A 14,647-nucleotide genomic window follows, 5' to 3' on the forward strand; every position below is an offset into this window, starting at 1 on the left:
GAGAGATGCACCAAGTACATTCTGAAGAGACTTTTCAGCACACAAAGGATCAACAGGATCTGGAAAACAAAAATTGTCCCCAGGCACTCATTCCTTAAAACGTTTAGTTGCTCAAGTTTTATTTTTATTAAAAATTTATCGCTGCTCCCCCCAATCAAACTTCAAAACTTACTTTATAACAGTGTGATTTCAAGAGTTATTTTATAGTTTGAGTATAAATTCTTTTGAGAATGGGAGTAGTACATCTGGGAAGAAGAAATCCAGCAAAAGTGAAGCAAAAAAAAAATAGAGAGAGAAAAGAAAAAAAAAACCCTCCAGTCTTTACATTTATGTTCATTTGGCTTTTGGCAAAGGTGCCAACACAACACAGTTCATCTGGAGTAGAACAGTCTTTTCATCAAATGGTGCAGGGACAACATGCAAAAGGATGAAGTTGGACACCTACCTCACACAAAATACAAAAATTAACTCAAAATTGATTAAATGTGAGTGCTAAAGCTCTTTCAAGAGAACATAGGAATATGTCTTTATTAGTTTGGATCAGTCAGTGGTTTCTTAGATGTGACACCAAAAGCGCAGGGAAGCAAAGGGGAAAAAAAAAAAGATTGGACTTAATCACAATTTAAAACTTTTGTGCTTCAGAGCATACCATTGAGAAACTGAAAAGACAGTCCACAAAATGGGAATCAGTGTTTACAAATCATATATCTCATAATGGACTTGTGTGCAGAAAATATATACCTGAAAAAAACTTTTGCAGTCCACAATGAAAAGAACCCAGTGTTTTTTAATGGGCAAAGGATCTGAATAGACATTTCTCTAAAGAAGACACACAAATGATCAATAAGCACATGAGAAGATGCTCAGCATCATTAATCTTTAAACAAACACAAATCAAAAGTACAAAAAGGTACCAGTTTATCTCCGCTGGAATGGCTAAGATAAAGACAGACAACTAGTGTTGGCAAGGATGTGGAGAGATTGGAACCCTCAAACAATGCCGCCCCTCTCAGTCAAACTTTGAAACTTATTTTACAACAATGTGATTTCAAAAGTTATTTTGAAAAAATAGTAGTGCAGCTGCTTTGGAAATAGTCTGCTAATATGTTGACCGTGGAATGACCACATGACCCAACAATTCTACTCCTAGTTATATACCCCGAATTATTGAAAACGTATACTCAAACAGGTACATGTACCTGCATTTTCGTATCACCACTATTCACAATAGCCAAAATGTAGAAACCTCCCAACTGTTGACGAGCAGATGAATGGATAAACAAGATGTGTTAGATACATAAAGTGGAATAGTATTCAGCCATAAAAAAGGAAATGAAGCACTGACACATGCTACAGTGTGGATGAACCTCCAAAACGTTAAGTGAAAGAAGCCAGACACATAAGACCACATGTTATGCGATTCCATTTATATGAAACGTTCAGAATAGACAAACGTCTGGAAACAGAAGGTCGATTAGTGGTTGGCAGGGACTAGGGGAGTGACTGCTGATGGGTCCAGGGTTTCTTTTTGGTGTGATATAAAATGGTCTAAAATTACACTGTGGTGGTGGTTTTACAACCCCGTGAATATTGCATTATATACTTTATATACACCATTGAGTTATGTACTTTATTTATTTATTTATGGCCGCACCCTGTGGCTTGCGGTATCTTAGTTCCCCGAGCAGGAATTGAACCCAGGCCCTCACAGTGAAAGTGCCGAGGACCATGCTAACCACTGGACCGTGCTAACCACTGAACCGCCAGGGAATTCCCTGAATTATGTACTTCAAATGAATGAGTTGTATGGGATATGAATTATACCTCATTGAAGCTTAGAAAAATGTATTCCATCAGTTGGTGGAGCCGTTAGAGAATGCCCAACAGTCTTCCATAACTTAATATATCAAACAAGGTGCTAGTGAAATGGAATACAACTTATAATTTGGGGTTGATTGGTGGGGGGCAAGGGGAGAAGTTATAAACCTTAATGGGCCCAGATGTAGCCTTTTGTTACAGATGAATCAGAAATTGAGAAAACAAACGGCAAATTTGGAAAAGGGAAAAAACAAACAGGACGAGACTTAGAAGACAGACGTGAGGACGTAGGTCAGGGCACAGGAAAAGCTGAAGGCGTGCCTTTAGGAGAAAAGAAAATTGGCATCGAGGTACAGCGAGGTGTCTGTGCTTTTCCTTTTTCTTCAGATTCTTTTCCATTGTAGTTTATTACAAGATATTGAATATAGTTCCCTGTGCTGTACAGTAGATCCTTGTTGATTATTTATTTTATATATAGTCGTGTGTATGTCAATCCCAAACTCCTAATTTGTCCTCTCCCCCCGCTATCCCCTTTGGTAACCCTAAGTTTGTTTTCTATGTCTGTGAGTCTGTTTCTGTTTTGTAAATAAGTTCATTTGTGTCATTTTTTTTTAGATTCTACATATAAATGATATCATATGATATTTGCCTTTCTCTGTCAGACTTAGTTCACTTAGTATGATAATCTCTAGGTCTATCCATGTTGCTGCAGATGACAATATTTCATTCTTTTTTGTGTACGTATACCACACAAGAAAGAAGTTTACCCTTTTCATCTGTCGATGGACATTTAGGTTTCTTCGATGTCTTGGCTATTGGGGCGCATGTATTTTTTTGAATTAGAGTTTCCCTCAGCTACATGCCCAGGAGTGGGGTTGCTGAACCATATGTAACTCTATTTTTAGTTTTGTAAGGAAACTCCATACTGTTTTCCATAGTGGCTACACCAGTCTACATTCCCAACGGTGTAGGAGGGTTCCCTTTTCTCTGAGGTGTCTGTGCTTTTCCTCTCCTTCAAAGATGATTCTCTTGGTTACTACTGCAGGGAAAATCAGCTTACAGGACTAAGAGCATAAGGGCCACTAAAGTCTACAGGCTGCAGTAAGAAGCTGTTCTTAGTTTTAGCAGTGATTCTAGTTCAAGTTTTGGCTAAGTAATGAACTTAGGAAGGGAGTAGTGAATAGTCACCGCTGAAAAACCATAACCATTATGTAAAATCTTCTCAAAGGCCAAAGTCAGCGTTGAAATTAAGGCTCTGGCTGGTATACTTTGATATAGGAAGAATAAATACCAAAACAAGTCTTAAATAAATGTCAGTGACACCATTACATCATACTGAATAATACAGAGTGTATTTAGTATTAGGTAACGTCAGGAATTATTACCTATTTTTGTGTAGTTATACTTTTTATGGCAAGTTGGTTCTTTCTAACCTGAAATGCTCTCACTGTTTTGTGTTAATAAATATATCTATTTTTTACATACCAAGGGTCATCAGGAGAAATTTAAATCATGTGGCTTTTCTTGATTGTGTACTATTGGCGTTTTAAATATTTGGACTAAAAGTAAATAATAGAAGGTGTCAGAATGCTCTTTTCTCAAGTGGATTGGCATCATTCTGGTCTTTACCTTCAAGACGTTTTTTAAAAGGCAAACATTAATTTAGTATATATCCACACAGACATTAAATAGAATAATATTATTGTCTGTATGACTCTGTCTGACATCTATTGAGGCCATGTTCTGTGTTAGGTACTGAGTGGGTCGAGATGAACTAGTTGTGATCCCTGTCCCTAAAAATTTTCAACCTGGGAGTTCATAGTAAAAAATAGTTTATTAAACAATTGACCCTAAAGTTTTGAAGTTTAATTTTGGGGCAAGCATGTTTAAATCCGTTTAAAATCAAATACATCTATTTATTCATCCATTTATTCAGCACTTCATTCAGCATTTATTCAGCACTGATCTTGGCAGCTTTTCAGAAGTTATACTCCTCACATGGGTGAGCTACCTGTAATCAGTTTATTTAAATGACGGGGCTCACAGGCTTTATCTGACCGTCAGATGTTGAGATGGTCATTTTTCCATCAAGTTTCATCCTGGAAATGAAATTCTAAATTCATTCAAGTTTAACAATTCCTGTACTCATTTTTTTTAAAATTTCCCATCTTGTCCCTATTGGCAAGTCCTGAAAGGCAGTAAGGGTATAAAGGCTTGTTCCACTTCTCTGATGAAACAGAAAAGTTCCCATTCAGGGGTACAGCTGGTGGGGTCTAATGATGCTTCATCCAGAATGACTGAAAGGCCAGAAGTGAGACTCGGCCACACAGGCAGCAAGTATACAGCATCTGCTACACCAGCATCAGGGTGAGTGGCAGGCTGGAAATCGAGTCGTGCATAGCATTTGATTTTTTCATGTGTGTGTATGTCTCTGTATGGGTTTGTGTGTGTGTGTGTGTATACGTATATTTAACAGTTGCACAGCAAAAAACACCTACAATGCACAAAATTAAAACTTCGAAAGATACCAAAAAAAAATGATACAGTGAAAATCCCGTTTCTCTGCTCCCCGCCCAACCACAATGCCCGGTACCCCGCCCCAGAGGCAACAAGTGTTAAGAGTATCTTACGGATCTTGGCAGAGATACTCCAGCAGGGCATCACTGCCAGTGTGTTCTTTTTCCTTTCAAAGCCAAGCACTTTGTTTCAGACAGTTGTGTATTTTAAAGTGTCCAAATCTGCAAAGCCAGTGACAGCGGTATGTGTCCCGTGTTTCCATGTTTGTCAACGAGAGCCCACGAGGAGGAGAGTGCAGCGTGGTGATGTGCCGGGGTGCCCGCACTGTCGGCCACGGTAGGGTTGCCTTAGGTGTGGGACGAGGGTGGGGCAAAGTTGAGCCAACACAGCATGAGGTGAACTTTTAAAAATAAGAACATATAATGCTTTCATGATTAAAAATACAGTTTTAATGCCGAGGCACCTTTTCAAGAGGCCTACTGAGTATGTAAGTATGTGCGTGTGCCAGGAGTTGGCATTTCTCTAGCCTTCAAGGTGTGACTGGTGATGCTTCTGAGGCTTTAGTGAGTTGTCCTTGGTCCTTTTCTTTGAAATAAGGATATTAAGTTGAACCAAAAATAAATTCTTAGAGGAGAGTAGCTTTTATTCAGTCCAAGGAGCCTTTACAAATAAGTCAGCCTAGAAACGGGGTGGGGTGGGGGTTAGGGTGGAGGTGGCACACGTGCTGAATTATGTAGTTTTATTTCTAGTTGTAAATTCCTCTAGTGAAGGCATGGTACATTCTTTTTTTTTTTTTTTTGCGGTACGCGGGCCTCTCACTGTCGCGGCCTCTCCCGTTGCGGAGCACAGGCTCCGGACATGCAGGCTCAGCGGCCATGGCTCACGGTCCCAGCCGCTCCGCGGCATGTGGGATCTTCCCGGACCGGGGCACGAACCCGTGTCCTCTGCATCGGCAGGCGGACTCTCAACCACTGCGCCACCAGGGAAGCCCAGTGTATTCTTTCATACTATTACTTTCAGAATCCTCTTGGCTTAACCCACAAGGCACAGTAGAATAACCATTGGCAGTTTTTAACTGATGATGCTAATTTTATATCCTAGTTGAGGCTCCTCTTTTCCAACCTAAAGAATCACACAAAATAGGTATAATGGCTGAGAGTGTACTGGGCATGTAACATTTCTCAAGAGCAACTTAATGGAGTATTAATGGTCAGTCTTAAAACGTAGTACTGATTTAACTGAGTGATTCCATTTCTCTGAATATATCTTCTAGTAAAAACCAGTTATATACTGGGATGTTTTGCCTGGTAAAATTTAATTTCTAACATTATTCATAAATATTAGAAACATGAAGGGAATCTCAGTGTCCAAAATAGAGGAATGGTTATATCAATTTTGGCAGATAGCTCGAGCTAAGATGGTATATGACAGACTGTTACACATCAGTAACTGAAGCTTTTGAGGATTAGTTGATAACATGAGAGAGTAGTTTCAAAATTATCTAAAATTTAAAAGGATGCAAATCTTCATGCCTAATTTGTCAAAAATTGTGTGTGTGTGTGTGTGTGTACTTGAAGGTAGTTTTTTTTTTTCAAGATTTTTCAAGGATTTTATAACAAACATACTAATGCATTTAGGATTGTGAAAATACTTTAAATAATGTTAATAAAATTGGTAAAGAGAAGAGTTATTATGGTTGGATAATTTTTCTTTTTCCTTGTAAGATATTGGTAGGAACAGTTTTCTTTTTAAATGATGTTCTTCCCTCTCAGATATTCTGAGCATCTTGGTACTTTGAAGGATTCTTGGATGTTAAATGTTGCCAGTAATTGTTTTAAATTCTATTTTCATATCATACCTCTTTTATTCTTTAAAGAATCTGAAGGTGAACAAAGATAGGTGGTCATTCTTTTCTTCGGTCCAATGGAATTTTACCCTCGTAACTGCTCAGAGAATATCATTGTATCATTGGGCTTTAGAAATCTCACTGTAACTACCTTAGTTCACTTGTGTTATTCTTTTCTCTCATGGGGGCACCTTTCAGTGCTTTGCTAAGTTAGTTTTCTGCATTTTTTGTTGGTGGTTGTTTCCCAGCTTTGTTTTCTATTGTCAGGGAAACTGGCTTATTATTTTCAAATTTTATTAGATTTCCAAGCAAATCATTGAAAAGCCACAGGGAGACCTATGGATGTTTGATAAAGTGTTGTTCAGTGTATACGTGTGTTTGGTATTCATGACCCTTAGTTTAAATGTTCATAATACATTCACTGTGGATTAATTATGTTATAAGTCAAGGATAAGTGGCATTTGTGTATGTCTGCTCTACGAATGTGAATCGATAAAATATATGACTACACATCCTGGGGGTTATATAAACTACAGGTCTCTCTCGTGTGTGTGTGTGTGTGTGTGTGTGTGTGTGTGTGTGTGTGTGTGTGAAGTCATAATTCAGTGTGCTTGAAGTTCAAAGTCAGGCAGCGGCAGTGGAGTAAGTTGCAAAATAGCCCTTTCCTTGAAGACAGTGTGCTTTAGTACGAAACGGAACTCTTAATGTCAGTTTTATGTTTCTATTTGACAGAGTCTAAGGTTATGGAAACGACTGTAAAAATAATTTGTCTGAAAGAAGTCTGGATGCAGAAATCTAATAGAGAAAATATTTGAGAATATGGTTCATCAGCAAGTACAACAGATACACTTCTCTAAGCGCCACGTGGCATGGATCAAAGCATCCAATGACCTGGATCCGTGTGGCCCAATCATTACCTATTGATTGGAACCCCACGGGAGGATTAACCCCTTCATGTTCATGCCAAGTTTTCTTTCACTCTTGGTGTTAGTAATTTTAGGGATAGAATCTTCCTGCCACTCTTAGCTTTTTTTTTTTTTTTAAGTTAATCATCTACTTGGATACATTTGTCTTTCTCAATTATTTTATTCTAACTTATTTAATTGCACTCCTCTTTGCTTGATAAACTTAACCGGTGAAAAGATTATACAATTTTGGGAATACTGTTTGTGGCAGAAGGGGGGAGAAAAATATGTAATATTCTGGGTAGAAAACAGTGAGAGAATCTCAAAATCAAGTACAGATTTTATCATTTTCATTAGGTAGATTAAATGATAAGTTGTAGCCTTTTAACGAATCTTTTGCAGTCTGAGTAGAGGGGTTTGCCTCTCACAAAAGCCTGTCAAGCACTTTTCATACGCGGTGGTACATTTATAATATTGGACTGTTCACATTTTGAAATTTAACTCTTGCTGTAAGTAGAGTGCTGTGCAAAAGTAATTTGTAAATTCCACAGGAAGAGGAAAGCACAGATTGGTTCACCTTTGGCCACGTGGGCTGCCTCCTCTTACCTTGTATGTCTGGTGGGATGGTTCTGTGCAGCCAATTTATTCTCTTGTCCTCTGTGTGTTTTCTTTCAGTTTGTCCCATGAGGAGCATCCCCATAGCCATCCTCTGTATGGACATGGCGTATGCAAGTGGCCTGGCTGTGAAGCAGTGTGTGAAGATTTCCAATCATTTCTAAAGTAAGAATGATTTGATATTGCTTGCTTCTCTTACGTAGCCGTCACCTCCCACTCTTCGTACTTTTCCTCATGAAGTGCCTTTTTGATGGAGAGTTTCACACCACCATTTTGAGGGTAGACTCTAAATCACCACGTGTAGCAGTGTCACAGGAATAGTTACAAAGTCTATTGAGGGTTGCCTTGTAAAGGGGGAAGGATTTACATCTAAGGGCATTTTTGATCCTCTTAGTAAGATCCTGTGTTTACTTATTTTCTCAGAATGGCAGTGATTAAGTAAAAATTCTCCCAATCTTAAACGTGCACTAATTCAGTTTCGCTTTTATTCACATCCCTACATATTAAATCAATGACATACGCCCTAGCTCTAGCTTTATAAAATTGGTGTCAGCTCCTGGCCACTAATAGCTTGGTGATTGGGCCTCTTCTTTGGTTCTTCACAAATGACTTGATAAACGTAAGAAACGGATGCCCAGGAAAAGCTACCTATCTGATTCTTATCTTTCTGCATTGGTGTTGACTTCTGTTCAGATTCTTGTCCTTATAGGGAGGCGAGAGTAAGTTTAATTCCTACAGCTAAAGTGTGACTAAAACTTGGGTTATCCCATTTGAATCTGTACCACTGATAAAGCATCCCTGTAAGTCAATGGTACGTTCATCCTCTCCTGGCCGAAGTGAAACGCTTCTGCACGAGGTGTTAACGTTTCCCTCATCTACGGTTCCTTTAAAAATATCGAGACGAAACCACCCTGCATTATTGACATCACATAAATATATTCATAGTATCAGTGAATCATTGATGTATGGAGTGAATATAATACTACATTATATTTAATATATTTATCTATCACGCAACAAGCAAACGTGCACTTGTAAAACTCCTGTATATATAGGTGCGTGACGGTTTGCAAAGTGGGTGTCCGGACTGGGGGCAGTGGGGAGTCTTTGCCTCTGGCTTTTCTGTCTCATTCAAGCCCCAGGAAATAGAGGCGGGCTGATTTAACATGCAGGTCTCTGGTTTTGTGCGGTCTTTCTATTATTAGAACAATCTCTGTATCTTTCTTTATGGACCTGGGTACAAATATTTTAATAAAGCCACCCTTAGAGATATATCTCGTGCTACCTACAAGCGCTTTTGGTGAACATCATTTTTTTGATTAATGAATGGGAGTCTGTGAATCCATTGTAGAGCTTCCCCGCTGTAATATTTTACTTCAGGAGCATTATGTGGTCCTTAAAAACGGAAGTACGTAAAATTTTTTAAAAAGATATATCTTACATTGTTCCTAAATATTAATACTCAAGAGCAGTGATACTTTATCTTAAATTAAGCAACAGTCCATTACAATTATGATGATTCTAGTTAGTGCTATTGGGCTTTGTTCTCTCATAAATCCCTCATTGTAGAATCTTTGTTTTGTTGCTTCCTGATCACTTGACTAATTGTTTTTAGATAATGAGACAAAAAGATCTTGGCAGAAACCACGTTTAAATTCTGATCTCACCTTCCGCCCCAGTGCTACCTTTGATAAATATCTCGGTGCTAATTTCACTCCTCTATAGAATGGCTAGAAGACATCTGTAAATATGATTTATTTTATAAAGTCTCCAGAACTATAAAATTGCTGTCAACGTTTTTGGTGACATGCATCAGTTTTAGAGTCATGAGGGAAAAAGGCATTTTTCCGATTGGTCACTCATAAATGTTTGTTAGTAGGCAAAGTATTTCCACTCTAATCCTCAAAGCTTAGTTCCATTTATTACGCAAGCTGGCATTAGGGGTGTGTGTGTGTGTGTGTGTGTGTGTATGTATGTATATGTATGGGGGGGACAAATATACCTCCACAAAAAGACAGCACACTTCCAAACTACATCGATTTCTAAAGAAAAGAATCTGAAGATCATCAGAATTAGAACCTAGCTTGATTCCTTTAAAAAAGCCCTTTTCTCTTCTAAGGATATTAGGAGTCTGGCTCTTGTGTAGGAAACCACCTATTTAGTTTCCACTTTTATTCATGTCTCTATTATTTATTGTGGTTTTGCACATGACATGGCATTTTTGCTCAGTGGAATTGGAATGCTCACTATGATCCTGCAACTGTTGCTTGTTTATTTCGTAGTACTTATTTATTGACATATATTTGACCAGAAGACTTCTGTTTGCAAGCTATAGAAATCCAACTTTAATTGGCTTAAGCCAGAAAAAGCGGGGGATGGTAATTGGCTCCTATAACTAGGAGGTTTGGTGGTACCGCTGGCTTCAAGCATGACTGGACCCTGATGCTGGAACAAGGTTATTGGAGTATCGGTTCATTGTCCCTTAGCTCTGTTTTCTTCTTTGTTGCCTTCATTCTCAGGCTCCTGCCCAGTGGAACTGAAGAAGACAGATTTACCTGCCATAGGTTTATCAATCCCAGAGTGTATCTCTTCCAGTAGTTCCAGGAAAATGTCCTCAGCAGACTGTCATTGGCCCACATTGAGTCATGTGTTCTAGTTTTGAAGCAATCACAGTGAGGCAGCCAGGCTTAAGTCACATGCCCACCTTCGGAGCAGCAGAAGAAGTTCACCCCACAGGAGCCACATAGGGGCTGGGGATGAGAGACTTGGTTCACAAAAGTAAAAAATGAGTCTTGCAAACCAGCCAAGGGGAAAGTAAATGCTGAATAAGAAAAAAAAACCTCTACAACTCAGAGTTCTCTTGGTGCTTTCCTGAGTTTATCCGTTGATCTGCAGTCTGTGACAACTTCAGGATTTTGAATTTCTCCTACAGCATGATTTCAGCTGTGGGAAATTCAGAGTTGTCTCCAGGTTTCAAGATCTCGCCTAGAGTAGTGGAAAGTAAGTTAGTCTTCTTGTGAACTCGCATCTCCCACGTGTGTGCTCTGTCTAAAGGGTAATCACATTGGCTTTAGTGAAACCAACTTTGCTTCCCATTGAGCTGGACTGAGAGAGCTGCCATACTTCTTGTGGTTCAAACAAAAGCCACATGGCCTCTTTGAATGACATCATAGTGGAGTCATTATTATCGGGAAGTGATGTTTCAAACATTTCTTCTCAAACTGCCAGGTTTGTAGACGCTGAAAGCACCTCTTTCCTGGGCCCAAGAGTGGGCCATTATCCCACTTTAGAGGTTTTCTCTTATGGTTTTAGCAAATTGATACCAGTGGTGCTTAGATTCTCAAGGCAGTCTTACTCAGCAAATGTAGTATTGCTCTGCCTTTGATTTAGGTGTTGCTTCATAGGTTTCTTGTTTTTCTCACCTAAAAATCCCGGATTCTTCTAAATCCCCTGATTTTACACTCCCCTGGTAGAGCCCTGAACTGTGCAGCAGGCACAATTCCAAGTACTTTATGTATATAACTCGTTTAATACAGCCACCTTATAGTGGAATTACTGTAGTATTACTCTTGACCTATGGTTAAGGAAACTAAGGCACAGCAAGGTTAAGCAGTTTTCCCAAGGTCACACAGCTAATAAGAGGTGGAGTCAAGATCCAAACCCAGACAGTATGGCTTCACAGGACTTGCTCTTAACTGTTCTATAATACCGCCTGGTTAGAAGCAGCTCATTTTATTAACTGTGTGCTCTCTGCCTAAGGCAGTAGGTATAAAGGAAGCTTAGAAGAAAGGCAGAATGGGTAGTGAAGCTACTTGCTAGGAGTGCATACTTTGAGCTCAGTGTCAGCACGTGTGTTTTGGGACGATAGTAATAACTACCTCTTGGGGTTGTGAGAATGAAAAAGGTACCTCGTGTCAAGTGCCTGGCCCATAGCAGGCACTCTCGAAAAATATAAGTACTTCTTTTCTCGTCTACTTAAGTGTATTTTTTTAAATTAATTAATTAATTAATTTTAATTTTTTGGCTGTGTTGGGGCTTCATTGCTGTGCGGGGGCTTTCTCTAGTTGCAGTGAGTGGGGGCTGCTCTTCTCGTTGCGGGGCATGGGCTTCTCATTGTCGTGGCTTCTCTTGTTGCGGAGCAGGGGCTCTAGGCACACGGGCTTCAGTAGTTGTGGCACTCGGGCTCAGTAGTTGTGGCACATGGGCTCTAGGCGCGCGGGCTTCAGTAGTTGTGGCACGCAGGCTCAGTAGTTGTGGCTCACGGGCTCTAGAGCTCAGGCTCAGTAGTTGTGGCGCATGGGCTTAGTTGCTCCATGGGATCTTCCCGGGTCAGGGATCGAACCCGTGTCCCCTGCATTGGCAGGTGGATTCTTAACCACTGCACCACCAGGGAAGCCTGCCTTATGTGTATTTTTAAAAGAGAAATAATCGAAACTATCCAAACATGGCTGACCTCGTAACTAGGGAAGAGGTGGTAACTATGCAGAGCTTTGATATGTCAGAAGAGACCATTCTTTAATATAATTTTTAACCAGAAATTTCTGGTAAGAAGTCCTACACAGTCGAATGTGATCTTAGGGCAAGGGTGGCAAACTTTTTCCATAAAGGATCAGATAGTAAATACGATGGGCTTTTGCAGGCCATCCAGTCTCTGAGACAAGCACTCAGCTCTGTCATCGTAGCACAGAAGCAGCCATAGGACCCTCTGTAAGGACTGGGTGTGGCTGTGTCCCTTGGACCAGTTTGCTGACCTCTGACCTAGGGTACAGTTTTTGGTGTCATTATGTTTTTAGCTGAGCCACATTCTTGCATTCTCTGGGCATCATCGCTCTCCTGGGTTATTTTAGTGTGGATTCACAGAGCCCTCATTTTTATTCATATTGGGGGAGAATATCCATGCCTGCCTTACCCTGCTACTTCATGCAACTAATTACAGTTTTTTTACTTACCTGGGTTTGTGTTCTTCCACCTGGTTTTCAGGGTTCAGTATGAAAGAACAGAGTGACTTGGCTTGGTAACTGTTTTCCAGTCTTCTGTTGCTCAGGCTAGGAAGCTGTAACTTTTAGAGAGGCCAAGATCAGTTGTTCAGGATGAAAATCCCATGTGACAATAAAATGCCACTGTTGACAGAGAGAGAGGTGAAAAGAAGGGAGGGGGGACTCACAGGTCTCAAAATGTGGCCTCTTTTTTTTTTTTTTCCTCCTGAGGGAAGAAGTATCATAACTGTTGGTCAATCAAAACCAGAGATTTGACACTCTTCTGTGATCATTCTGCAGTGTTCGTTCCCAAGGTGAGGGGATACCACAGGGCCCTTGATTTCAAAGATAAATACTGTACAAATAACCATCCTGTTGTCTTTCCCTCCCAGCCAACAGAGGGGTGCTTTATCACAACCAGCAGGTACCCAGTCTATTGTGTGCATTTATTTCCCTGTTTCTTCTCCAAACAAGTTGCAGTTTTAGCGCTGATTATTTTTTTTCTAATCTATGCGCCGTTAAATGATCATGTGACAGTGGTGTTTGTTGGAGGAAACTGACGCCAGCAGGTACTCAGGCTAACTCTAATGCAGCCCGCCAGCCCTGCATTGCTCGGAATCCTCCGATAACAGCCAAGCAGAAAGAAGCCCAGTACCATCCAGATAGGTGAAGCTCAGGGTGTCCTCCTGTCCTCTCCCCACTTAGATCAGGTTTTTTTCTTTTTTAACCAGGTTGAAGACACGGTCCTCACCAATAAAAACAGGGATCTATAATTCTTCCCCTTTGCTTTTTGAAAAAGGGCCGATACCATTCTTTGGCAAGGTGGCGGCGAGTGGATCTGAAGGCTAAATCATGACCACATTTTCCTGTTTCTGACTTAGAATGTAAAATCAGACACAGACCCCATAGTTTCACAAATACCAGTTCCTCATGTGTGTTTGGGAAAAATATGTCCATTTCCCCTAGTTTTTCTTTTCGACAGTCACTTGCAGAACATCTAACAAAAGTATAATTTGGGCCCTTGCTTGATAGCCGTTTGAAAGAAATTGGGGTGTTTTCTTTTTTTTTGTCTGTCTGTTTCTGTTTTTATCTTCTGGTTATTGCTCGTGGAGAGAAGCCCCATGCCAGACAATCAAAACCCAAATTCCTTTGCATGTTAGTCAGATGTACATTACTTTTTAAAGCCAAAACAAATTTTATATGTGCTGTCATAGAAGACAGGGAGGATAATGTCACGAGGAAATGCCCAGTGGTGGAACTTCGACAGTTCAAAAGGTCGAGGGCTGGAGACAGCAGAGGACATTTATTTCATCACTAAATTCACTTTAAAAAAAAATTTTTTTTTCTCTCTGAATTTCACTTCTGAAAACTGTGAAGAGTTTTATGTGCAAGAAACTCCTAAGTGCTGCTCTGTAATGTTTTCACAAGTGTTTTTATCATGGTAACATCTTGTTTACTTTAGTTCCCGGCCTAAAACTACTTGGAACATGTTAAGAAAACATTTCAAGAAAGCCTCCACAAAGAGGCTTTTGTTTTCACAGCCACCACGAGGCTGCAAGGATCACAAAGGTGTTAACTTTCAGCCCCTTAAGCACTTCCACATGAAATTCCAGCACCGATGTTTGTGGTTTTGGAAAAACAAAGTGTACGTTAAAGAAACCAGGTATATGCTAATACACGTCGAAGGAGGCCGGATATCATAAATTGTTCCAAACCCATTCGTGGCTCTGGGTTTGCACACCTGGATGTTCTGCAGTGAAATTACCTCTGGGGAGTGTGGGAGAGCACATGGAGGGGGACTGATCTTCTAGAAGGTGGACATATGCAAATGTGATTGTAGCCTCCCCATCTCAATCACTGCAACTGGGGGAGGAAATTTTCCCCCATCAGAGCCCAGGTGACAAGTCTTGGAGTTGTCCACAATGAGTTTAATATGTTTCTGGATTTGACTTTCCCACTTACCGTGCCTT

General features: G+C 40.1%; 1 protein-coding gene across 10 annotated transcripts in view; it reads left to right on the forward strand.

Moving 5' to 3' along the window:
• Positions 1–14,647, forward strand: part of FOXP1 (forkhead box P1) — a 595,227-nt gene that overhangs the window by 530,743 nt on the left and 49,837 nt on the right. For all 10 annotated transcript variants that reach the window (XM_082637134.1, XM_082637141.1, XM_082637140.1 and 7 more), the window contains one exon: positions 7,762–7,866. In XM_082637134.1, the coding sequence (XP_082493260.1) occupies positions 7,762–7,866 (105 nt within the window). The remainder of the gene's footprint in view (positions 1–7,761; positions 7,867–14,647) is intronic.

Source organism: Mesoplodon mirus, assembly GCF_964341445.2.
Source record: "Mesoplodon mirus genome assembly, chromosome: 12".
NCBI lineage: Eukaryota > Metazoa > Chordata > Mammalia > Artiodactyla > Ziphiidae > Mesoplodon > Mesoplodon mirus.